Below are 27698 nucleotides of genomic sequence, written 5' to 3'. Positions count from 1 at the left end.
AAATAACTGTCACCAAAATGAAACCGACATTTGTTAAAAATGGGTTCTCTAATGTCAAGTCCCAACGCATAGGCTTTGGCTATATGATCCATGGCATAACATTCGCTTAGATTTGAAATGTATCCCGAACATTAAATGAAAAGGTAGAGCGCGGCTTTTGATCTGAAAACATCAGTGGAAAGTACTTGATATCTTGCACACTAATTACAATGCATACATTGAACGTTGTAATATGCTAAACTGTTTCTTTATTTTTCTCACGCGCACTTACTAGGCAAGGCTCTCTTTCGTAAGCGCAAATTCAAAACGTCACAAGGCGTCCTCTGCGCTCGCGCCCCCCAGTGTTCCTCGCGCCCGCCTGCGCCTTGTTCTGAAGCTAAGCTAGCTAGAATCACCTCGAGACGGACAGTGCATTTTTGTGGAGTAGTGACAAGAAAATGGCGGAGTGAGTGGGTTGCGCTTTGAAGGAAAGCAGCGACCCTAGGTTTCCGAAAAAAATAATACGAACAAAGGAGAACCACATAAAAGCTGTAACTTTCATCGAAAATTTGACAAACAAGAACAATATTGCCCCTCTCGCGGAGGTGGTACAAACAGATTATCGAACGGGGCTTCGCAGTACCACTGTTGTCATTTCGATAGCTCGACGCTAGCGGGCTAGCGACGAGGCACTGGGAGACGGACTAACACGGCACATTAGAAGTGTTTTAAGAATAATTGTTTGGCCTTTTTCGTGATATGTGTTGGGTTTATTTTGTGTGTTTTTTACTAGCTAGCTTGTGAATATCGCATGAGAATAAACAAAGTCTGTCCTAGTTCGCTAACATTACATTGTTTCAAGTACATAGCCCACGACCAACCAGGATTGTATGTTCACGATATGTTCTGATAACGAGCTGGCCGAGTAGGGGAACCGACGGAGCAGTCCCAGAGAATACTATTTTAAACTGATTGGGGTTGCTCGTGATTTTGAGGATATGGCAAGCAGCAGCGGCTCAAAAGCCGAATTCATTGTTGGTGGAAAATACAAACTTGTCAGAAAAATTGGATCTGGGTCATTTGGTGACATATACCTGGCGATCAACATCACAAATGGAGAGGTAATAAACATTTAACTAGTGCTTAACTAAGTGTTCGCTGTGTTAACCAACAGCCAAGCCGACTCCGAGATTGAACAGAAGATAGCTTAGTTAGCCATCCTAGCTTAGCTGAAATATTTGCCAACGATGCGCAATGAATACCCAGCTAACATTAGCCTAGCTAGCTAACTGTCATCTAAGATACTTGTCGATATTGGCCACACTAAAACGTGTAACGGACTGCATAACGTTCGTTTCTTAGAAATAACACGTTTGTTGTACCTAGTTAGTAAATTACGATTGACTATGCATCTGTGACGTTAATAACTAAACGCTGCCTAGCTAACGTGGCTAGTCTAAAGTGTTACTAACTCGGTGGGACTACTACGTTAGCTAACTTACTGATCATTTTGTTTTACAGGAGGTAGCTGTAAAATTGGAATCTCAGAAAGCCAGACACCCACAGTTGTTATATGAAAGCAAACTGTACAAAATATTACAAGGAGGAGTTGGAATCCCACACATAAGGTAATATACGTTTTCATTATTTTGGACAATTTAATATCGGAGATGTATGTGGAGAAAAGTCATAGCTAATTGTACAATATTTGTACAGTTACATTTCTCATGCAAACATGTCTGGTTTACTTCCATGTGCCAGTTGTAGTTGGTAAATTAAGCTAGTTAGCTGGCATTAGTTAGCTTTAATCGCCAAGGCTTTTCCTTGATCTTTGCTTATGTAAACGTTCCACTTACATTCCCTTTTAACGTTAATATTATTCGATTGACCAATCCTTCATGAGCCATGTATATTTTCACAAAATGTGAGTTCACTGCTCTAGTTTTAACGTGCAAAAAAAATCACCAGGCCACGAAAAAAAATCGGTGTGCTGGAAATGGCCGCTCCTCTTTTATTGTTTGTTCCAACATGTCTTCCTTCCCTGTTAGGAAATGGCGGCTCAGCACTAGCGAAAACAACTAGCTATATGGGCCAATTGCTTTTGTCTCAAGGTGACTTCAACGCTGAAGTAGGACCATATCTCGCTCTCATTAAACACCTACAATTAGTTTTATTTTAGATTTCATGGGTTTTAGGGCAATATGTAGAGTAGAACTTGGGTAATGGGTTAGTTCACTGACACATTGGTGAAATTAATTATCGAGGTAGGCAGGCTGTAAACTGGCTGTGCACGTTTAAAATAACTGAGTTAGGCTCATAATTACCCAGTTGACTTATAATTTATCGATATTATCAGTGATACACAATTGTTTTATGGTGTTGTGACAAGATACACCACTTGTTTGCATTTTACTTGGAAAAGGGACATAAGGATACTAAAGCCATCAAAGATGATAGGATCAACTTTAATGTCCCCAGGGTGAAAATTCTTGGACACAGTACTGCCGTTTACAAAATACACTGTACATTACACATTCAGCATAATACATGCATTAAACCTTACCCAACGTACACATTGTGCACTTCTCAAATAGCCACATACATAATACATATTGCACATTTCTCCTATATTCAGTATACTGAATGTAGAGAAATGTGGAATATGTATGTGGGTATTTTAAGATTGTGTGGAGGCGAAAGAAACGCACACCTGCTTTGGACCAGGTGCTTGCTGGCTTGGGTAGAACACTTGAAAAAGAAAAGGAGAGCCGCACACTAGGAGCTCAGATGCAATAATGCCCCTTCATCATGGAACATGCTTCAAAATATATTAAAGTTGGGAGATTTAGTGCCCTTGTCGATCAGTCTAAAAACGGGCAACACGATTTGTGATGGCTGCAGTTGTTTCTAATTTTCAATTGTATCTGCGACTTGTGACCGTTATTTTACGAGTATATTCTGTAATTTTCTTTTATTTATGTACACGTTGCTATTTCCCTTTTGCTTTCTTGCCAGGTCGCCTCGTAAAATATGCTTTTAACCTCCAATGGGTTTTACTTGGTTAAATAAAGGTAAAATATTTTTTAAATAATTTAATTACCAACATTTCAACAGACAAGCCTGTCTTCATCAGGGTATAATGAAAAACACTGCGGGTCACTAGTTTATATCGTTTCGAGGGAAACACAGGTGTCTGTAATCATGGCTGGGTGTGGCTTGATTTCATTGGGTAATATACAGATAAACACTACTGGTCAAAAGTTTTAAAACTTCATTCCAGGGTTTTTCCTTATTTTTTGCTATTTCCTACATTATAGAATAATAGTGAAGACATCACAACTATGAAATAACACATGGAATCATGTCGTAATCAAAAAAGTGTTAAATAAATCAATGTTATAGTTGAGATTCTTCAAATATCCTCCCTTTGCCTTGATGACAGCTTTGCACATGCTTGGCATTCTCTCAACCAGCTTCATGGGATAGTAACTTGGAGTGCATTTCAATTAACAGGTGTGCCTTCTTAAATGTTAATTTGTGGAATATTTTAATGTTTGAGCCAAACTTTGCACACTCTTGGCATTCTCTCAACCAGTTCCACCAGGAATGCTTTTCCAACCGTCTTGAAGGAGTTCCCACATATGCTGAGCACTTGTTGGCTGCTTTTCCTTCACTCTGCGGTCCGACTCATCCCAAACCATCTCAATTTGGTTGGGGGATTGTGGAGGCCTCATCATCTGATGCAGCACTCCATCACTCTCCTTGGTAGAATAGCCCTTACACAGCCTGTAGGTGTGTTGGGTCATTGTCCTGTTGAAAAACAAATTATAGTCTCACTAAGCCCAAACCAGATGGGATGGTGTTTCACTGCAGAATGCTGTGGTAGCCTTGCTGGTTAAGTGTGCCTTGAATTTTAAATAAATCAGTGTCACCAGCAAAGCACCATCAACACCACCTCCTCCATGCTTTACGGTGGGACATAAACATGTGGAGATAATCCGTTCACCCACAGTGCGTCTCACAAAGACACTGTGGTTGGAACCAAGAATCTCAGATTTGGACTCTAGACCAAAGGACAATTTTCCACCAGTCTAATGTCCATTTCTTGTGTTTCTTGGCCCAAGCAAGTCTCTTCTTATTGGTGTCCTTTAGTTGTGGTTTCTTTGTAGCAATTTGACCATGAAGGCCTGATTCATAGTCTCTGAACAGTTGATGTTGAGATGTGTTTGTTACTTGTACTCTGTGAAGCATTTATTTGGGCTACAATTTCTGAGGCTGGTAACTCTAATGAACTCCGGGTCTTCCATTCCTGTGGCGGTCCTTATGAGAGCCAGTTTCATCATAGTGCTTGATGGTTTTTGTGACTGCACTTGAAGAAACTTTCAAAGTTCTTAATTTTCTGTCTTAAAGTAATGATGGACTGTCGTTTCTCTTTGTTTATTTTTAGCTGTTCTTGCCATAATATGGACTTGGTCTTTTACCAAATAGGGCTATCTTCTGTACCCACTTCCTTGTCACCACACAACTGATTGACTCAAACGCAGGAAAGATATTCCACAAATTAACTTTTAACAAGGCACACCTGTTAATTGAAAGGCATTACAGGTGTCTTTCCCATGAAGCTGGTTGAGAGAATGCCAAGAGTGTGCAATGCTCAAGGCAAATGGGTGGCTATTTGAAGAATCTCAAATATATTTGGATTTGTTTAACACTTTCTTGGGTACTACATGATTCCAAATGTGTTATTTCATAGTTTTGATGTCTTCATTATTATGCTACAATGTAGAAAATAGTAAAAATAAAGAAACCCTTGAATGAGTAGGTGTTCTTTTTTTGACCGGTAATGTAAATAGAACATATAAAAGCATGAATGGATAACATACCATATATGAGATTGTGAACATAGCTAGATTCTGGTTAAAATGTTGTACCTATTTGTTTCAGGTAGGGCTCTGTCAATGCTGTTTAGGCCTAATGGTGAATAGTTCATGCCCAGATTTATGCTGGGATATTGCCGTGGTTGAGGGTCAGGGTAATTTTGAATGTTTTTACAAAAAATGTATTAAACTAGCCAAGTCAGTTAAGAACAAATTCTTATTTACAATGACGACCAAACCCGGATGACGCTGGGCCAATTGTGCGCCGCCCTAAAAAATTGGGGGCTGTAGTGATATGCCTGTCGCACTGAGATGCAGTGCTTCAGACCTCTGCGCCACTTGGGTGCCCTCGATCATTAGGCTCTGGTATTTAGAATGATTTAATAGAAAGATAAGATAAGACTACTGGCCCTTCCATGACCCTTCTGGATAACTTTTTCCCCACCTTCTAACGAGGCCTATTTACGGTGCCTTTGAAAAGTTTTCAGACCCCTTGACTTTGTCCAAATTTTGTTACATTACAGCCTTATTCTAAAATAGGTTAAATAAATAAATATTCTCAGCAACCTACACACAATACCCCATAATGATAAAGGAAAAACAGTATTTTAGACATGTTTTCAAAAGTATTAAAAATAAACATACCTTTTATTTACACAAGTATTCAGACCCTTTGCTATGAGAGTCGACATTGAGCACAGGTGCATCCTGTTTCCATTGATCATCCTTGAGATGATCCTACAACTTGATTGGACTCCACCTGTGGTAAATTCAATTGATTGGACCTGATTTGGGACGGCACACGCTTGTCTATATAAGGTCCCACAGTTGACAGTGCATGTCACAGCAAAATCCAAGCCATGAGGTTGAAGGAATTGTCAATAGAGCTCCTAGACAGGATTGTGTCGAGGCACATCTGGGGAAGGGTACCAAAAAATGCATTATTGAAGGTCCGCAAGAACACAGTGGCCTCCATCATTCTTAAATGGGAGAAGTTCAGAATCACCAAGACTCTTCCTGGAGCTGTCCTATGGTGAAGCGTGGTGGCAGCAACATGCTATGGGGATTTTTTCAGCGGCATGGGCTGGGAGTAGTCCTGATCGAGTCAAAGATGAACAGAGAAAAGTATAGGGAGATCTGTATTTTTATTTTAAAATAAAATTCTCCCCAATTTTGTGGTATCCAGTTTCTGGTAGTTACTGTCTTCTCATCGCTACAACTCCCGCACAGACTCGGGAGAAGGGAAGGTTGAGAGCCATGCGTCCTCCGAAACACAACCCAACCAAGCCGCATTGCTTCTTAACACAGCGTGCATCCAACCCGGAAGCCAGCCTGCACCAATGTGTCGGAGGAAACAACGTACACCTGGTCACCTGGTGTGCATTGCGCCCGGCCCGCCACAGGAGTCGCTAGTGCGCGATGAGACAAGGATATCCCTGCCGGCCAAACACTCCCTAACCCGGACGATGCTGGGCCAATTGCGCACTGCCCTATGGTCCTCCCGGTCGTGGCCAGCTGCTACAGAGCCTGGGCTCTAACCCAGAGTCTCTGGTGGCACAGCTAGCACTGCAATGCAGTGCCGTAGACCACTGCGCCACCCGGGAGGCCCAGTATAGGGAGATCCTTGATGAAATCCTGCTCCAGAGCCCTCAGGACCTCCAACTTGGGGCGATGGTTCATCGTCCAGGAGGACAACGACCCTAAGCACAAAGCAGGCTTTAGGACAAGTCTTGGAATGTTCTTGAGTGGCCTAATGTGCAGCAACGCTCTCCATCCAACCTGACAGAGCTTGAGAAGACCTGCAGAGAGGAATGGGAGTAACTCCCCAAATACAGGTGTGCCAAGCTTGTAGCGTCATACCCAAGAATACTTGAAGCTGTAATTGATTCAACAAAGTACTGAGTAAAAAGGGTCTGAATAGTTGTGATTTATATATATGCACTACCCAACTAGAACAATTTAGACTATAAATGTTGGGGCTGCCACACTATTTTATCGGCTGTTCTGTACTCTCATAGCCAGTTGTTTGTTTTTAGGTACATCAGCATCTGGCTGGTGCACCTGTCTAGGGACCTTTCTGTTATGCAACTCACCTGACATTTTCTTTCCACAACGAGAGTTGGAAGGTTCAATCTGGAAAGTTCCCCAATGCTTTTCCCCATCTCCTGTTTTCATCACATTTTAATTAGACCTACTTATACCCATTTCAGACAGAATATGTGATGTTACATGTAAACAATCCAAGGCCATGTTTATGACCCTCTTTCAAACATCCCCTTGTTTAGCTTATTTGCAAGTATACATACCCCTTGCATACATATCGTGGGTAACTGGCAAAGTGGGGGTGTTGGTTAACCATGCAGCTGTTTGCATTTAAAATTAGGGAGGTGTTAAACCATTTTTAATTAGGGAGGTGTTCAACACAATTTATGAATTGACCTGCTAAAAAGCAGAGAACCATTCACACAGACCAGTACTTGTATTTTGGTTACAGGGTCTGTGAAATTGCAGGAATCATGACTGTCTTTAGGTGGCTTTTTTCCATTATTTATTTTTTATACTGCTTTCAGATGTTTGAAAAAGCTGGAAAAATGGTACCACTTAATTGACTGAAGGGTTGTAGAGCCAAGTTATTGAGATGAAAATAATTCCATTATTACCTGCTTCGGGAGCTTGTGCAAACATTTGTATTTTTTTATTTAGCAGATGCTCTTATCCAGACTGGCTTAAACTTAAGTGCCTTGCCCTGCTGCCTCAGAGAGCCCAACTTCCTCTTTAGTAAAGAAGACCATCAACAGATGAAGTCCACTTGAAACCTAGCCAACTGCCGGCTGTGTGTTGGTATATTCAAACTAAGTTGATGCTTGTTGACCAAGGCATGGTGGTTTACTGGTAACCTAATCTCTAGAGCTGCATTCTGTTACTTAGCTACATACAGTGTACAGATAAGACCCATTTTGTGTTGGTTAACTATTCATGGATATGCCCAGCCATTGGCTGTTGGTAGGTAAGGAGGGGGTTGGTGATTTCTAATTTGCACAACTGAAAGCTGGTTATCAGCTGGTACCTCCAGCAGATACTGGGTGTTACCCAGGCAGGTGACTTCTTCTCTTGGGCACCTCAAAGGGCTAAAGGCTATTTCAGAGTTATTGGTACATGAGTGTGAATTGTACATTAATGTGCAGTGCAGGCTTTGAGGCTCAGTGGGTAGTATCAGGAGCTGTATAGTGCTTTTGAATTGAGTCGTTTTAGAATGTTTGTTTGTTTGAAGGTTACTGTAGGAACTAGCTGAGAGAGTGAAAGAACTCATGGAACTTTGTCAATGCCAGAACAACCTGCTGAACAAGCCTCCCCAATCTCAACCAATAGGAAGCCCTACGCAAATAACTTTGGTTCATTTTACGTCGGAGGTTCCTCGTTTCCGACATGACGTGAACGCAGCATAATCAACAAAGGGAAGTCTTGTGCTTATGCATTTTCTCTTGGGTCCATTGAGATTATGAAACTGTGCTCTTTTTAAAATTCCACCTTAAAAAATGCTAGGCCTATCGGTTAATGACTTGTTTCTTTCCTTAATTTAGTTTCCTTTGTAGTTACATTTTGGATTGTCTCTAAAGCAGCCTGAGTTTCCACTGATATATTATGCCCATATTTCTCCTCTTTTTAAAAAAAATTTCAGCTTATTTTAGAACTATGGAACTATTTTAAAAAAGTGCAAGGGTACCAATATATTTGGCCGCAACTGTACATTGTCTGTACAATTATATTTCTATGGTGAGTTTGAGTAAAGAATTGAGTTTACCCAGATCTGCCAGGATTATCTTTGTATTCACAAGCTATTGTTGGACTGTCAACCCTCTATTTGACATTCTCAAATGTAGGAGGATGCTACCTTCAAGACGTCACGCCACTTGCTTCATTAGCATATTTGTTTTTTTTATTCTTGTTTTGCATTCTAAAGATTGGCAGGTTTAAATTGTTCTGCATCTGAACTGTCTATAGGAGTGTCGACCGAGAGTTGTCTGTTCAATTGCCCAAATATTAAATGGTGTATTTTTCAATATATATATAGAGACCCTGTTTGAATAAAATCAAATCTATGTAGGCTACTGAGCTTTTCAGATGCTTTAGGCACTGATTTAATAATGAATCAATGTAGCCTAAACAGAAGGGAAATAATATTTTCAAGGAACTAGAAACATTGTATCAACTAACTTAGTCCAGCCAGAAGCTAGTGCTAGCAAACTTACAACATTGTATAAAATATTCTGGGACCTCAGTTTCCAATGCCAGACAGACACAACTGTCCGCTATTTGCGCTATGCATAAGAAGTAATCAGGTTGGTCTATTTTATGACGTTTCCCCCGGATCAAAGCATGACATGTCCCCCCCCACACTTTCATGCTGAGTGGTTATGTAAAAGGAGAGAGCTGGAAAGATTTTTCAAATAGGCTATGTTAAGGAACTATGGTCATTCTCAATGGATGTAAAACTGACTGTTTACTTGCTGTTTGAGGCAAAGAAAAAATTACTTTCAGAAATCAGAAATGGTATCAGATCCCCAAATGGGAACATTTATAGACCTACATTTGCACGTAGGCCAGGTAGCCTAGGCCTACTTCTATGCGTAATCAGGTGCGTGTCCTTACCAGATTGACAGGAACGCGCCAAACAAAAGACAATTTAATAAATTGACAACTCGTAAATTGAATGAAATAATAAACCAAAACCTTTTTCTCACAGGTGTAGCCTAGGTTGTGCGCTTTGCAAACAATGTGTCCACTCCTACAATGACAACAGTGGGACTGTAATAATAATGTGTTTAATGCATTAACAGAAATGACCGTAACCAAACACTGCATTATAATTTATGATAAGTAACTGTAAATGTACTACTGGTGTGCCATACCCACTGCCCCTGCAATGGATTAGTCCATTCAGACACACCTGAATCAGACAGGTGTCTCATGTGCCATACAATTTTTTAGATATATATTTGTCACTGCTTGACTAAAAATCTCGGCCGACCATCAGCCTATTGACCAAACATTCAAGAGCTTTGCATAGACCTACCAAATTCTAGCACCATACTTTTTGGCTGCCACATGTTGGCTGTTACGCTTGTGCTTGGGAGTGCGTGTCCTGGGTGTGTGTAAGCTCATAGAAATGCAGAGTTTGGAACTGTTTACTTTATTCAAAGTGTATTTTCTTTGCTGCCACCATGGACGGTCTTGTGAAAGTGTTATTGACTAACCACACCCGTAGCTAGTTCCGCAAACAAGATCTGTCAGAATAGCAAAATGGCTGTGTCGACTCTTGCAGTACATCATTCCCAGACAATACCTCTTTGTTTAGAGGAATCTTGGACAAGATGGTTGCCTGGCGACTGCTGGCCTGGCAGTCTACTGGAGAAGTGTTGGGAGTCTCTTTGACCTCGAATGGCAGAGCTGTGAGGATTAGACCGACTCTAACTCTGTGCTCTCTAACCCTGTTTCTAGAGAGCTACCCTCATGTAGGTTTTTGCTCCAACCCCAGTTGTAACTAACCTGATTTGACTTATCAACCAGTTAATTATTAGAATCAGGTGTGCTAGATTGGGGTTGGAGTGAACCTACGGGATGGTAGCTCTCCAGGAACGGGGTTGAAGAGCCCTGCTTTAACTATTGTCAGGCCAGCCTAAAAAAAAGAAGCATCTCTGTTAATGATAGCCGAGGCCTCCTATAATAACTCACTGGAGTCCTAGGGTTTGGGATGGAGTTATGACCTCCTTACAAACAGTTTTTGTCCTAAAGACTAAAGTTCAACCTCCACATACATTTTTGCCTCTGGTTTTGAAATATGAGCTTTGACCACACAGAACTGTTGCATTAACGGTTATTTTACATAGGCCTAATAAATTACTCTGCAATTGCTATGTAAAGTTTTACTTAAGAAAACATGGAAATAACATTTTATGGTTATTATGAATATTGATGCATCTCTGGTGCTGTCTTGCAGGTGGTATGGCCAAGAAAAGGACTACAATGTCCTAGTGATGGACCTGCTGGGACCTAGTCTGGAAGACCTCTTCAACTTCTGCTCGCGCAGGTTCACAATGAAAACTGTACTAATGCTCGCAGACCAGGTAAAACTCAATTTAATCAATGCTCTTTATCTTCCACTTTGGCCCTTTGCTTAACTTTGTCTGGTTACAACAACAAAAAAACATGAATTCTTTATTTGCCAAAGGGAGAATATTACTTGTAAATTTCTCATTCTTATGAAACGTTTGAAAATTGACTAAGAAGACCAGTCTATTTTGAAGTTCTACGTTAGCTGATTGACCGGCGTTTTCCCCACAGATGATCAGCAGAATCGAGTATGTGCACACAAAGAACTTCATTCACAGAGATATCAAGCCAGACAACTTTTTAATGGGTATTGGCCGTCACTGTAACAAGGTAAGCTTTCAGCAGTTTCCCCCTCCTGAGATGCAGTAAGTGGAGTGAATCTCTGACCTAGTTTCAGTTTTATTTTATACACCATTGTGTGAAGTGATACAAGTAGCCCATATTGTTAATAGAACTCTCTTCTTTTGGTGGTTTCATGTATTTTCTTGTGGAAATATTGACTATCTAATCCTCAGTGAGGTCAATGTGATTAATATATATATATATATATATATATATATATATATATATATATATATATATTATTTTTTTTAAATATATATATATTAAATATATATATATATTTGAATAGGCTTCATGTCCTGGTAATGGACATTTTCAAGGCTAATTGTTTGTGGTTGGTTTAGTCCACTTGTTATGTGGATGGAATTGTTTTGTTAGTCACATTTAGGTACTTTTACGATCAGGTAATACAGGCCCTCTTAGACAGCACCATAGGTGTGGATCTGTTTGAGTTCTTAGACAGGACAACAAAGATTTCTGCATGATGTGTAATCCCATTAATTCTTTCCCCTTTGCAGAAAATAATGTTAAGGCTTTTTTGTGATTCTTTTTTCATATACAAACTGTATCTCAAGTTGCCTGATTTATATTTTGTTTTTAAATAACTCACTATTTTGAGCCCTTGCAGACAGGCAACATTTGGCAAAGTTAAAGCATGATGTGTGTTTTAACATGGACCTATCCACACCAGCTGTGGCTGTCGTTAGTGTTACTTGATATAAACTCATCAGACTAGTCTAATCAAAATGAAACGGTACCTTTTGGGTATTCAAGCATTGAAGCCTGTATTACCATTTTTGGCAGTGCTGTCTGGAATAAGTGTTTACCATTGTGTGTCTGTGTGAATGCCAGCCTAAAGCGTATTTTATTTTTTTCATACACATTAAATTTTTCACTTTGTTTATTTACTGAAATTGAACAACATTATCAAGGGTGCGCATACAATCCTTTTGGATTGCAAGTTCTGACACTGAACTCAATGGATGGGAAGACTGGCATAGCAGTAGCTTCTGCGATCCCCACTCTATCCTCATGTGTAAATCAACTGCCTTTCTCTTCACCTGAACTCACTTTGCATTCTGCTTCCTATCTGCTGTTTTACAATGGTGCTTATATGCCCCTTAGCTTGTGCCCAATAGGGTGGTCACCTTTAATTTAGGAAGTGTGTTTCTGAAATAGTCTTTTGGACATGGCTCCATTGGTGAAAATACATCTCTGCCAAAGAGCAATTGTTAAACCTTAACCTTAATCCCCCCTCTTAATAGATTGCATGTGAACACTGCACCAACACTAGCTTCCTCTCTATGGTTTGGAGAGTGATACTCCGCTTGTTTTGTTGCTTTGTCCCGGGCTGCTCTATAGAAATCCTCTAATCAAGAGCCACTATCACAAAGGCTGTCCTGTCACGCGTTTCTCGCAGCTGTACTAAATCTACTCTATGTATTGACGGCTACATGCAGATTAGTTCATGCTTCTTTCTTGTACTGCACGCTTTTCCTCTATTTGGCGCTGTAGAGCTGCTAATTGCCAGATTGGGCTTTTCCAAAGTCTGCCAAAAGTATTCTACCCTCTTCCTTACTGAAGGTGTCTACTGTTTCAAAGCCGTTTCAAGATAATACAAAAAAATATATTTTCAAAAATTGGGGGACCTATTGCTTCCTGTGAGATCTCAAGGAGGTGGTGGGTTGGGTGGCTGCATTTTTCAAAGCCTTTTCACACCTTATTGCTAAATGAGTACCCATGTTAGGGAATGGCCTTCATTATTTGAGTTCTCTTTTAACCCTAGTTGTGCCAGTCAGTCAACTGCGTATTGTGTTCTGCACTCAGGCAGACTGTTGGTCCAAATTTTTAGGATGATTATGGTACAAAGCAATTATACTGTGGCCAATGCTAGCATTAAATGCTAGCATTAAATGCTGCAATATCAAAAAGCCAATGCAAAGTCAAAAAACGCAAAACAGGCTTGGAAATACTGGCCGTTTTTATACATGAAAGAATAACATCGGGATTGGGCCGTTATATTGTCTTCAATTCTGCCTCTGAAATTGGTATTGCAGTGTGGACTGCATATCCTGCAGGACATCTCCCTCCCGCCACCATCTGCCAAGCCTAAATACTGGCTTGCATCTAAGCCCAGGCTAACTCCTAGGAAGTCCTACCACAGACTCCTCTGATTTTAGCTCATGCTTTGCTGGTGGATGAAGGATGGCCTTTGGCTTTCTCTTCCCCTTCTCCTCCCTCTCCTCCCGTTCTTTTTCTGAGCCTTGGTGTTGCCTGTCTGCGCTGGCCTTGTGGGATTGTCAGCAATCCTGTTTGATGCACTGCACCCTCTATTTGTTCAGTGTTTGGAATCTCCAGTGGGGAAGAGGAAAAGAAGCTTGGCTGTTAGTTCTTCTCAGGACCCATCTTTCTCAGGATTAAACCAGGTCTGAAACTACAACCGCCTCTTAATACTCCCCCAAATTCTGTTTGCTTTTGGGATTTATTTTACCCATTTAGGAGTACTACTTTTTTATTTCATTAATTTGGTGAACACCATATTGGCATTAAACCAGACACACATGCTAAACAAATCTAGAGATGAACACCTACTCCAGATTGCAGGGATCTGTGTTTAGGTGGATGAAGGACATATGGTGACTAGTAGTGGAAGATGCTGTCAGATTTTGTGAGGAGGACGTGCTCCTTGTTTGAAGTCGTCACGGCGCCCACTAGGCTAATTTAATATTTTGGTTTCTTTTCCATTTCCTTGGCGCTGTTTCTTGAGATTTACTTGCCAGTTAAACAGAGGATTATATTTCTCTTGGTTTCACAAATTATTATCTCTTGGGGTTTCAGGATATGTCATCACAGGAAAATGTGTGTTGGCCAAAATGAGCCAACATTGAGTTGAGGGCAATTTTCTTAAATTCCTATAGAATTTTTGTAGGCTCAGCAGTACTGTAGCTACTTGGTTTACTTGACCTGCATGTAGCATTATAGTGGGTTAACTGCCTTGTTCAGGGGTAGAAAGACAGATTTTTACCTTGTCAGCTTGGGGATTTGATCCAGCAATCTTTCGGTTACTGGCCCAACGCTCTAACCACTAGGCTACCTGCTGACCCATGATGAGACGGGAAAAAATCATGTTTGGAAAATGTAGGACCTGAAAGGCCAGATCGGGGACCAGCCAGGCAGACGGGTGTGGTTAGCTTATGCTTGCTCGCAGATTAGCATACCTAGAATTAAAAAATGTTCAGTTCCTGTTTTTCAAAGGGGAAGAGAACTTGACTCCTTGAAGGTTAATTACTAGTATGGCTTTGCAACCAGAATCTTCAGTCTGAAACTCTTCTGATGAAACATACTTTGACTTTTAAAAATATCTAGGTTTGTGCTGCTTTGTTTCACAGTTTGCTTGGTTAGAGTGGGCCTGTGAAGTCTTTGGTTGCTTTTGAAACGGTTGTGAATGTTCAGGTAATGGTATGTTGTTGAAGATTGAACTAAGAACCAAAATTCAAAGAAATGGAGTGACTCGGCATGTTAGAGTTGAAACCAACATGTAGCCTATTTTGAAAGTCATTGGCTTGTCAGATACAGTTCTGATGTTGAAGTATCATTTACGAGGTAACTGACCACCCATTTCCAGTGACCTTGAATATTAGCAGATGGAGAAGAAAATGGGATGCTTTTCATCAGAACAATTATTTTTTTGGGGTGAAATTGTCCTCCACACATTGGATAGATTGTGTATTTGGACCACATTCTCATTTATACTGATGGTTCAAATGATGAAACTAAGTTTCAGCAATCCTTCGACTGTACGCATTGCTCATGCAAGTGCTGTAGTGTAATGGTTGGCTTATTTTCACATTTAAAAAAAACTCACTTACCATTTATGTAGTTCTTAAGGACCTAGACCTAGGTGAAGTCAGTGAATGTTCAAATGTCTTACCAGATAGCAGCTTACTTCAACTTAACACTTCCTTGATTTTCTATTTCAGCTCTGCAGGTTTAATGGAAGCTCCTCCAGCCCCTGCTTTTGTTCTGTGAACACTGGAAAATGCTATTTAGAGTGGCCATTGTCCTCGCTACGTTGTGTATTTATAGACTCTGAAATGTTTCATTCTGCCTGCAATGTTGCTATTGAACACCAGCTGAAGGTATATCAAGGTAGAGGACAAAGGTGCAAGTTAATGAATACTGCGGAAAAGGAAGTGTTACTTAGATTACGGCAAGTGGACGGTTGCGTGTGAAACTGCCTTTCCTCCCGGCCTGACTTTTCAGATCGAAGCGTCACAATATAACGTTCCGATAGGCATAGACGGGAGGAAATAAGGTTTGAATCCCCAGCTGAGCCAAGCAGGCATAGGCACGGCTGAGTGGATACGCCAGTCCGGTCACTGCTGCCTCAGTGAAAAACGTCTGTTGGGTGAGGCACTCAGGGACTGCAATCTGCAGTTGTGTGTGGGCAGTAGAGTGGAGAAGTATGGCAGGCAGTCAACAAATGAGATCATTCCGATCTGAGACAAGACTGTGATGGCCGGGGCTTTCAACAACCATAAAGAGCTGTTAGCAGGCAGGGAGCTATTAGTGAATGAAAACCTTCGTGAGTTTGCTGCAGAGATTCCATCTGACTCTGACCCCTGATTGTTCCCTGATCCTGCCAGCACAGTTTTCATAGATAATAAGCGGGGGCCTTGAGGATGGCTGCCTCGCTAGTAAAATGGTACCACGGAGCTGAGCAGGATATTTGAAGAGTAGACCCATGATCTCGCACAGTGGCAGCCTCCATTTTGTCAATCGTTCCCTGTGAATCAGGATATTTCTAAAATGTCAATGTTTTTCTTTCCCCCATCCTTTCAGTTGTTCCTCATCGACTTTGGTCTGGCCAAAAAATACCGGGACAACAGGACACGACAGCACATACCTTACCGAGAAGACAAGAATCTCACCGGCACAGCACGCTATGCCAGCATCAACGCGCACCTGGGCATCGAGCAGAGGTAAGAGATCACCACCCAGTAACTATAGTCATCTGGAATCTAGTTCAGCCTTCGCTGGATATTCTCTTCTCACTCCTTATCGTTTGCACGCTTTCAGCCGGAGTGATAGGATTCCTAGGGCTTAATATAGAGGTTAATGTCTTTTCTGCACTTCATGCCACATTTTTGAGTGGCATGAAGGAGCTTTTGATGTTCAGACTGTGTTCCAGCTGGGGCTGCAAGCTGGCTCTCTAAGGACTTGCCCTCATGATGACCAAGCTGCACTCATTGGTCGTGTTAGAATCTAGCCTCCACCAACAGCTTGGCTGACCCAGAATCCTAATTTTTACAAACAGGGCTCTGTGATTTAGCCAGTCATGCTTCCATTATATACCAAAACTCTGCATTGAGCTGTACAGTAGGCATGGAAGTCCAAGACTAGATGTTTTTATTTTACTTGTATTGCATATTACAGCAACATAAGCGTGCAGTAATATTCTTTAAACCTTTGATACGTTGTGAGCATTGACTTTCGTAATAAGATAGAATTCAACATTGCTAGAAATCCTTTTGTTCCTGTCTAAACAGGCTTTTTATGAATGCTGGTTTATGTCATTTGAAGCATTCAGTTGGGATATAAAAAACGTTATGTGGCTTCTCTACTGAGCCGTGCTCCAAAAACAAAATATGTGAAGTAGTGGAGAAGGATTGCCTTCTGTTGAAACACCGTAACAGGATAGACATCCCACCCTCTAATTCAAGTGAATTATTCAATGACAGTCCCTGCTTGCACTTTACCAGTTAAATGCTATGTCACTGGTCTGAAAGTTAGTGTACAGCTTAGCCATTACAATTACAAAGGGCCTTGCGATTAATGTCAAATGTGTTGCTCTTGAACCAACCGGGATGTTACCTTTTTACGTGCTGAATGCCAAATGTCTCTGCTTGTTTGTTTCCAGTCGCCGAGATGACATGGAGTCGCTAGGCTACGTCCTGATGTACTTCAACAGAACCAGCCTGCCCTGGCAGGGTCTAAAGGTAGGCCAGGCAGGTACTCTAGGGCTCCCAGTCCACTATATAAGTGGTTCATATTTCACCAACTCACATTGAAACCAACTTGCTCGCTCGCCACAGCTTTTCCTCCATGATTCCCCCCCCCCTAATAAAATAAACTGATTGTCAGCTGTCTCCATAACTTGATTTCAGATTATTTACAATTTTATGACTTATTTGCATGTTTTATTTTATAGTTGGATTCTCTGACAACTTCAGGAATTAAATCATTTAGCATGACATAATATGCCTTGTACAATGCAGAATGTTAGCTAGTCTTGTAGATAACCCCTAATGTTCCATTCAAGTTGTAGTGTTGAGGTCAGCTACTTCCCAAAGGTTTAGCTAGATACCTTTTTAATAAATACTCCAGAGATATGGGGTGCCTTGAGTGTACTCAGTTATATGCTTTTGTAAAGTCACCAAGACTTGCATTTGCAGCATAATGCGCCTTCCCCTTTTCTGACGCTACAAGGGTTAAATAGGGAACACGAGAGATCTGTGCTGTGTGTTAATGTAATTGCATGGAACAGCAGCCTACAGTGATAGAAACTCAAGTCCTCAGCAAGGTGTTAGGTACATACCTACAGAACCAAGCCATTCTTCATATACATACAGCCCCAGTTGCCCGGCCTATCAAGATAGTGTTTTGTGACATAGGCTATGTACACATATTTGTATTACTGAGAAAAATACGAAACTTCCTCAAATGCCCCAATATTTTCCTGAATATTTCCCTTAGGTGGCTCTTTCACGGTGCTGTAAGTCACATCAGGCCAAACTAATACATTACATTCTGTATGGACCACTGACCTCACCGGCAGTGACAAGCTTGTGTGTGTTGAGAAATTGCAAAGGGTAGTGTTAAACTGTGGTGCACAACATTTTCATTTCTCGCCCACATGTTCCACAGGCTGCCACAAAGAAACAGAAGTACGAGAAGATTAGCGAGAAGAAGATGTCCACTCCAGTCGAGGTTTTGTGTAAGGTGAGTGAACATAGAAGAATCAACCTGGCACGCCCACCAGCGGACTGAGTTGGTCCTATTTTTATTTGGTGCCTCCGGGTCAGAAAGGTAGATGCTTACTATGGAAGTCCTTGAGTAGCCACATCTGCCAGTGAAGTACGAGCCTGTTTGAAGGAGTTCTAAAGGCTGTCTTGTAGCGTACGAGAGTAGAGATGTTGGCTGGTGTCACTAATCTAATCCAGTCTTTAAATAGTGGCTGTTATGCATCCATCACCTTGGACCTGAAAGCATGATGGCCATTGCTCATTAAAAGACTTAAGTAGCTGGCTGAGAGAGTGTGCTGCTAAACCTGATGCCTTGCATTAGGCTGTGGACTAACTTGTGAAACGCGCTCGCTCTTTTCTTTCGTTAACTTGCCTTACCAGAACGCATCTGAGTATTTTTAGGCACCGATTGTAATGGTAAATAATGTATACATGACCGTAAGCCAGACAGTTGGGCATGGATTGATAGATAACCTTCCTACTTTCCTGCGGTTGTTTCCAGGGTTTCCCAGCAGAGTTCGCCATGTACCTGAACTACTGCCGTGGGCTGCGGTTCGAGGAGGCGCCTGACTACATGTACCTGCGTCAGCTGTTCCGCATTCTCTTCAGGTGCTTGTAATTTCTCAACCTCTAACATGAACCTCTCTGTCCCCAAGGGAGCTAAAACGCGCGTGCACCAAATCACATGTTTCTCTCACTGTCAAGACCCACGAGGCAGGAAAAATGAATTGGTTGCATTGCATGTAAAGCATATGGAGTCCTTAAGGTGTACTAGACGTTAATAATGAAGTGTTCTTTATGAAACAACAGTGAAAGGAGCAACCTCTATAGACCTGTGTTTTTCATTTAGTCTCTTTCTGCTTTTATGTATGTTTAGGCTGAAAACAAGTTGTCCTTTGGCAGCAGTAAAGAGTTGATGAATATAGGTGAGCTCAGTGTGACTGCATGTCTGAAAGTGTCTGTTTGTCCAGGACTTTGAACCACCAGTACGACTACACGTTTGACTGGACGATGCTGAAGCAGAAAGCAGCCCAGCAGGCTGCGTCCTCAGGGGGACAGGGGCAACCGGCACAAACTCCCTCAGGCAAGCAAACTGACAAACCCAAGAGTAACATGAAAGGTTAGTAGCAAAAAGCCAAGCGACGTTTCAAGTGCAAAAATGGAGACGCCAATTGCTTTCATTTTCGTTCCCCCTTCAAAGTGCTTGGGAGAAAAAAGGGAAAAAAAAGTGGATTTGGAACATTAACTCCCAGCGGATTAATGAGACCACAAACAACACAACAGTGCTAGTTCGAGGAGGCCCCTGAAAGATAAAGATAAAGAGAAATTCAATTGGTCTGTCTTGCAGATGCAAAGACGTCCTTGGGAAATTTGACTACTAACTTTGTACCCTAATGTCTTTTATTCTTCTCTGGGACAAAGGGTTGTGGCTTTATTATCTTCTGTGGATGTTAAAATTGATTTCCCTCTTGAATTAACCCCTTCTCTAAATGATGTACGATTGACTCTTGATTTCTCGCAATCATTGTTCCTGGATCTAACACTTGTTAATCGTTATTGTAATGCTCTCAGATACTGTGGGAGTGAGATTCACGCCACACACTGCACACACATGTATGATACCATTGTTCATGGTAATAAATGGCCACCTGTTTTGATGTGGATTTTAGTGCTCATGTGATGTGACTCTTGAATAACCTCTTTTAATTCCAGTCTCTCCCCTCCCTCTCGTAGAGGGTATCCCGGGTGCCCAGGGTTGATGGCAGAGGAGTCAACCCAATTTTTCAAAAAACCTGAAGCCGTTTTCATCAGGTGATGACTAGGATTTGCACAGGGATTAGGCAATAGCCCATTTAGGTGTGTAATCTCTGGCATGAAATTGCAGAGCAGCCTTCCACTTGACCTGTATTGGTAGTAAAAGGAACGCTTATACCAAGTCAATGCCTCACCCCCCTTTACTTAAAACCACCATAGTGGTGGTGTTTTATTTGTCCCCACCCCAAATTAAACAGCGACTTCGCCTAAGATGCAATTTATCATTTTCAAAATGGCGTATGTGGCATCGATTTGAGTCAAACATTGATTATAGTGTCAAAATTCACTACAAAGTGTAAATAGGATCATTTTGGTCTTAGTCTTGTCCAATATTGAGATTTGAGAGATGATAGGAAAGAATTATGATAAATAATGAAGGGTACTGTAACATTTTCCGTGGGTTGGGTTTATTTTAATCCTACCCACAGCTGCCAGCACCCAAGTAATCGTCAATTCAGAGCGCAGCGGCACACTACCCGATCATAATGCACATGGTTAATTTAATGACATTCGATATCCCAATGGGGTTAGTTAATTAAGGACCATCAGTAAATTACACAATGTTTATGGGACAATATTTTAAAAAGTTGAACTCCAAAATTCAATGACTTAAAAACCTTAAACCAACTAAATTGCAGAAATTCATATACAATTATTGAAAGCATTTAATGAGAAAAGATGTGCAACATAAAAATATTGTCCCATTTTGTATTGTGTAATCTATTGACGGTCCCTAACTATCCCCAGAGATGGGCTATCCAAAGTTTAACCAAATTTGCCATGGTCACACAACAACAGGCTGAATCGAATTGTCTAAATAAATTGTCTAACTCTTCCCACCTGTGAACACCCACATGAAACTAACTCACGTTTGAATTCAGTAATGGCCGCTAGCATTTCTTAATGAACCAAATCTAAAATGAGGCCAAATCAGGAAGTGTAGTTGCCCTTTAAACCATAGCTGTCACATTGGCCCAGAACTCACTGCTCCACACACACCATGTGTTTGTGCACACAGTGCATGGAGGACTCAAATGAAGCCCTCCCTCCCACGTGTATTAGTCCATAAGTGCCTGGTTCCAACATTTTAGGCAGGGCTGAATTAAATTCTCAATACACAATCGGATTAAGTATTTATTAGACAAATGTTTTGGGTTTGAATGCAGGTTGATTGGGGAGAAAGAATGCCCATGTAAGTGGGTGGTAAATGGGTGACGTGACCTGGATGGCACCCCTGAGAGGGCTCAGTGTATCGGTCCTGCTCTTCCCCAGCACTCCAGCCCCTCTGACTTAGCACATTACATTTTCTGCTCCTCTACCATTTTGTTTGTGACGTATTGTTGGTTAAACCGTGTTTCGAACAGGGCTTCCTGTGGCTTATATTTACTGTGGGTTACAGTTTTTTTTTGTATTAGATGTTCTCTCGATGACGTCAGGCAAATCATTTTTGGCCCCTCTGTTGGCCCGACTTATACCAGTGCTGTGTCTTCACTGCCGAGAAGAGCTTTGAAATCCATTAAATATGAATAGGAAATCAAAGCACAAGGACTCTATGCCCCCCCCCTTTCAAGGAACATCCCACGTGATGACACTGAACAAGTGCTGTGAGGGGCTAGTTATAAATATGATTTTGCTGATGGCGTGGTATTGGTCTAATCCATTGTGTACACGGTGTCTGTTTTAGTATGTGGACTCCATGCACACAGTAGCCTGCAGCACAGTTGAGCTCTGCTTATGTGCCTTTCATGCAGGGGTGGAGAAATCAAAGTTTTTCCTCTGGAACTGATAAATAAATAAATAATTGTAAATGGACCCCCAGCCTTTTTATCTCATGTTTTTGTTATGAAGATGTACAGAAAGGACATGTTATTTCCTGGTCTGGTGGTTAGTGTTCTCTCCTGCAAGCTGTCCATTTAAGATAACACTGCCAGTGAAGGTGCTGAGTACCCACAGCCAGAAATTTAAATAGCCGAGCTCTGGCTTATTGAAGCTTGAAAGAACTTGCTGGTTATTTGGATACCAGTTTGACTTGGCCACACTTAGCCTTGTAATAATGGAAACGTTGTTAATGTGAATTTGCATTTCAGCCCTCCTGTTTTGCCCAATGGCCTTGTATTATATGATATTTGTTTAGAGCAAGCCACGTTGACAATCAGGCAAACACAAGTAGCCAAAGCTCAAAGCAAACTCCATTAACCCAGCCATACTCTCAAAACATTTTGATGATCGCTTGGTCTTTAGTGTCTGTAAGGCCTAAATATCATCACCATGCTGCTGTGAAGTCTCCTAAAGGCTATTTTCAATATTAGAAGAGGCTTGATCTGTTAATGGTTTGCATATGGAGAATTGAGCTGCCCTTTCACCCCTGTGAGTGAGACTTGTCTGTTGCATCAGCTGGCCCCTACAGACACTTAAAACGCCAGGAACATCCGTCAGATCCGTGTTAGGTTTTGAATTGAACCAACAATTCACATTGAGCGAAAGCTGCAGACCATTTCGTGTGTAATTAAGACCCATTACTTTTGCTTATTTGCATGGTGGATTAATCCTCTGACTCTGTAGACACCCTCCCATGTCATCCCTGCAGCAAAACTACCTTTCCTTTGAGTCAAACCACATTGGAGGGTACAGCTGTAGAGGAACGTGATTCATGAGAGCTTGTGTCAAAAATGCTTCTCAAATCACTCAGATCTGATGAGATCATGTCCCGACTTGCGCTGCACTCATTTAACCTCTCTGGGATATATGGGACGGTAGCGTCCCACCTCGCCAACAGCCAGTGAAAGTGCAGGGCGCCAAATTCAAAACGACGATCTCATAATTAAAATTTCTCAAGCATACAAGTATTTTACACCATTTTAAAGATAAAATTCTCATTAATCTAGCCACAGTGTCTGTTTTCAAAGAGGCTTTACAGCGAAAGCACCACAAACTATTGTCAAGTCACAGAAAAGCACAGCCATTTTTCCAGCCAAAGAGAGGAGTCACAAAAAGCAGAAATAGAGATAAAATGAATCACTAACCTTTGATGATCTTCATCAATGACACTCATAGGACTTCATGTAACACAATACATGTATGTTTTGTTTGCTAAAGTGCATATTTATATCAAAAAAAATCTAATTTTACATTGGCGCGTTACGGTCAGTAGTTCCAAAAGCATCCGGTGATTGTGCAGAGAGCCACATCAATTTACAGAAATACTCATAAATGTTGATGAAAATGAAAGTGTTATACATGGAATTAGATATACTTCTCCTTAACCTTTTGTGACTAGGGGGCAGTATTTTCATTTTTGGAAAAATAACGTTCCCGTAGTAAACGGGATATTTTGTCAGGACAAGATGCTAGAATATGCATATAATTGACAGCTTAGGATAGAAAAGACTAAAGTTTCCAAAACTGTAAAAATATTGTCTGTGTATAACAGAACTGATATTGCAGGCGAAAGCCTGAGAAAAATCAAATCCGGAAGTGACTCATCTTTTGAAAGCTCTGCGTTCCAATGCATCCCTATTGAGCAGTGAATGGGCTATCAACCAGATTACTTTTTCTCCGTATTCCCCAAGGTGTCTACAGCATTGTGACGTAGTTTTACGCATTTATGTTGAAGAATACCCGTAAGCGGCTACATTGCGCAAGTGGTCACCTGATGGCTCTTGAGTGATTCTTGCGTAAAATACAGGGGTAGCCATTATTACAATCGGTCCTACTGAAAAACCAATTGTCCCAGTGGATATATTATCGAATAGATATTTGAAAAACACCTTGAGGATTGATTATAAACAAAGTTTGCCATGTGTCTGTCGATATTATGGAGCTAATTTTGAATATTTTTCGGCGTTTTCGTGACTGCAATTTCCGGGCGATTTCTCAGCCAAACGTGAAGAACAAACGGAGCTATTTCGCCTACAAAAATGATATTTTTGGAAAAAAGGAACATTGGCTATCTAACTGGGAGTCTCGTGAGTGAAAATTTAATTTGATTGCTTTTCTGATTTCCGTGACCAAGTTACCTGCTGCTAGCTGGACAAAATGCTATGTTAGGCTATCGATAAACTTACACAAATGCTTGTCTAGCTTTGGCTGTAAAGCATATTTTGAAAATCTGAGATGACAGGGTGATTAACAAAAGGCTAAGCTGTGTCTCAATATATTTCACTTGTGATTTTCATGAATAGGAATAATAGAATTATAAATATTCACTTACCTTTGATGATCTTCATCAGAATGCACTCTCAAGAATCCCAGTTCCACAATAAATGGTTGATTTGTTAGATAAAGTTCATCATTTATGTCCAAATAACTTATTTTGTTAGGGCGTTTGGTAAACAAATCCAAACGCGTGTTCAGGTCCAGCTGAACGTCGGACGAAAAGTTCCAAAAGTTATATTACAGGTCGTAGAAACTTGTCAAACTAAGTATAGAATCAGTCTTTAGGATGTGTTTATCATAAATCTTCAATAATGTTCCAACCGGAGAATTCCATTGTCTGTAGAAAAGCAATGGAACGAGAGCTAACTCTCCCGTGACCGCGCCTCACGAGCATGTGGCACTCTGCCAGACACCTGGCTCAAACCCCTCTCATTTGCCCGCCCCCCACTTCGCAGTAGACGCCTCAAACAAAGTTCTAAAGACTGACATCTAGTGGAAGCCTTAGGAAGTGCAATATGACCCCATTTACACTGTATATTGGAATGGCAAAGAGTTGAAAAATTACAAACCTCAGATTTCCCACTTCCTGGTTGGATTTTTCTAAGGTTTTTGCCTGCTATATGAGTTCTGTTATACTCAGACATCATTCAAACAGTTTTAGAAACTTCAGAGTGTTTTCTATCCAATACGACTAATAATATGCATATATTAGCATCTGGGACAGAGTAGCAGGCAGTTTACTCTGGGCACCTTATTCATCCAAGCTACTCAATACTGCCCCCGTCACCAAGAAGTTAAACCCACTGGATGAGGCTCGGCATGCATCATCAATGGGCGAAGGCTTGCTTGAGGAAGACAAGATTGTAGGAGCCCATAAGAAAGATGAAGGAATCCTCACATCTTTTAGGATTGTTGTGCCCATGTTTCTGTCCTGTGGATTGGCGCCTCTCTAAAGGCCAACTGCTGCATGGGTGTGCTGCATGTAATTGGTTAATGGCTGTCTTTAAAGGTTACCTTCCACTGCAGACAAGTATGAAGGAAGTGTGGCTCACATAAGCAGGCCACATCCCTATTTGTCTTTTAACTGTGTTTTTGTTTGATCTGTGTAACGTTGCCCTTTCAAATAGGTTTATTGATAAGCCGCATTGTTTCCTTCATGACCGTTCCACTAGTGTCTGTCTGTACTCACTCCCGGGTACACTACACATCTGCTGTTGTCACCTGTGCTAGTTGTGAACATCTATACCCACTCCCCGGCACACTACACAGCTGCTGTTGTCTCCTGTGCTAGTTGTGAACCTCTTAAGCTGAAGCGGTGGTTAATGTTTTCATTAAAGGAGGCTCAGAGTAAAGGCTGCATAAATGTTTGATTCCCCCATCTCAGGCACTCTGCAGCAGCAGGTCCCAGCTTTGCTGCAGAGCGGGACTGGTGACTGGGCACTTTTATGTTACAGGGATGGAAAATTGCAGTGACTTAGTTGGCCTCGTTTATAGCAGTCGCTCAACCCTGTTTGATAACCTGTTCTACTTGATGTCTAACCAATGGCCCCTCTCTGTCTCTTCGTTTGTCTTGCAGGTTTCTGAGCAGTAAGACAATGAAAGGAAGCAGAGCAGTGTGGCCATAGCAGGATTTGCCTTCCAATCACACCCCGGCATCTAGGATCAAATTCACCAGAACCTGCCAGGCATTGTGGGCAACCCTTTTTTCCTGTTAAAGAACTTTCCTTCCATATACTATATATGTAATCGCTCTATATAGATAACATGCTCTGCATATATCTATATATTGGTATGTATATACTATATCCACACAGAAAGCAGGCTTGGTATGGAATTTTCCGAAGCTGTAGCCTTCTCTATTGTCCTGTCCCTGAAGATTTTTTGTTTCTTCAAAACGGAAAACTAAGAAATGGTTGGCTCACTGCGGATGTTTGTGCACCTGCCAATACTTTCCCCTTGATACTTTCTCCCTCTGAGAGCTGCTGTTTGGGTGCCTCCCTCACCTCATGGCTGCCTGTCAGAGCAGCTTTGCCCCCCCCATTCCCTCTGTCACTGAGTCTGGCATGATGACCCAGACACACGTCAGTCAGATTGAACATTTGAAACAACCATTTTCTCTTCCTTATTCAACTTTTTTCCCTCATCCTCAAGCAAAATGAAAGATGTAATCTGAAACTGTTTCCTTTATGAAAAGGTAATTAAGATTCTGCCTGCAGATATGTGCTAGAAGAGCTTCTAATGTGAAGATGAAAACACTAGGTTTCTCTTTAGAATGCTGCATTAATATTGTACTTCTGAAGTCTCAAACAACGAATAAAAAATATGAACTCCACAAAAGCATATTCATTATAAATTAGGCACCACTTGACTAAACCTGTTTGTAAATTGCTTAGAAAAAATGATGCATCAATGAATTTATTTTGAAAATGTTTTCTTTTTATGTAATTGCTATGATGGATGGCCTCAATGTTCCGTTTTTGAGACAGACAAACGTGCTCACATCACCCGCCCTTCCTGTTATAATTTATATATATATATATATATATATACACTTTTTTTTAAATCAGAACTTTTTTTTCTTTCTGTTTTATAGTCGTCTTTCCCTGTATTGAATTGATCATTTTGGGGAAAGGGTGTTTTTGTTACTTTCTAAGGGGAAGCAGATCCTGTTGTAAAATACTCTGGGACTTTCTAGCAACCGTTTCCTAATTTTCCTTTTTTTTTATTGCGAAGAAAGTGTTGGAGGGTTTTTTTTTTTTATATACTTTGAGTCTTGTAAGGCAAGTACCATTTGGATTTCAGTCAGCCTGTAGTCACAACAGATGTACACCAGGGGCAGTTTGTCCCATTCCCCCCCCCCATTATTCCCCCTGACCCAGCATTAGCTATTTTACAGCTGGACGTTCTATAAAAGTGTAATTTATTCCCTTTTAGCATGTCAGAATAAATTCAAATGACTTGTCAGCACCACTGTCCCAGTCTGTAATTTGAAGAACACACTGACTTCTTATGCCTTATGCCTGGATGATGATGATGATGATGATGGCTGTTGAAGAAGAAAAAAAAGAAGCATTTTTTTTGCTTTCCATTTGCTTGTCTTTACACATTTACCTGTTGACTACCACACAACCTTAGTATTGTAAGCATTTGGAAACTGGAGACATCGGCAGGATTGGGGATAAATAAGGAAAGACTTTCAAAGATATCAGACTCCGATTGCTCTAGACAAAGGGACACATTTGTGGAAATGGTCTAAAAAGGTATTGCTGTAATCTAGAAAAAGCAGTTCCTGGTAAATGATGTTGGTGGGTAGTTGTAGGTGCTTGTGGTGGTGTTTTGAAAAAAAAATCTTCCAGGATTTATATCTGTAAATATTAAAATGGCTTCAAATGGC

At 41.1% G+C, this 27698-nt stretch overlaps 1 protein-coding gene across 13 annotated transcripts; it reads left to right on the top strand.

Annotated features, from left to right (window-relative positions):
- Positions 1-340: 340 nt before the first annotated feature.
- Positions 341-27698, top strand: LOC139390785 (casein kinase I-like). 13 transcript variants are annotated; one of them, XM_071138166.1, is made up of 12 exons: positions 399-1100; positions 1501-1607; positions 10855-10981; positions 11199-11297; positions 13652-13735; positions 16152-16291; positions 17230-17308; positions 18237-18311; positions 18837-18943; positions 19306-19418; positions 20069-20146; positions 25881-27698. In XM_071138166.1, the coding sequence occupies exons 1-11, from the start codon at positions 978-980 to the stop codon at positions 20092-20094; spliced, it is 1080 nt and encodes a 359-aa protein (XP_070994267.1). In that variant the 5' UTR covers positions 399-977; the 3' UTR covers positions 20095-20146; positions 25881-27698. The 13 variants fall into 13 exon arrangements, with proteins under 13 accessions (XP_070994275.1, XP_070994274.1, XP_070994271.1 ...); XM_071138164.1 differs by having other exon boundaries at positions 20048-20146; positions 25881-27268; XM_071138162.1 differs by having other exon boundaries at positions 19306-19454; positions 20048-20146; positions 25881-27268.

Source organism: Oncorhynchus clarkii, chromosome 31 (genome assembly GCF_045791955.1).
Source record: "Oncorhynchus clarkii lewisi isolate Uvic-CL-2024 chromosome 31, UVic_Ocla_1.0, whole genome shotgun sequence".
Classification (NCBI taxonomy): Eukaryota; Metazoa; Chordata; class Actinopteri; order Salmoniformes; family Salmonidae; genus Oncorhynchus; species Oncorhynchus clarkii.
Note: the sequence above shows the minus strand (reverse complement) of the source record. Positions and strands in the feature narration are given on the sequence as shown.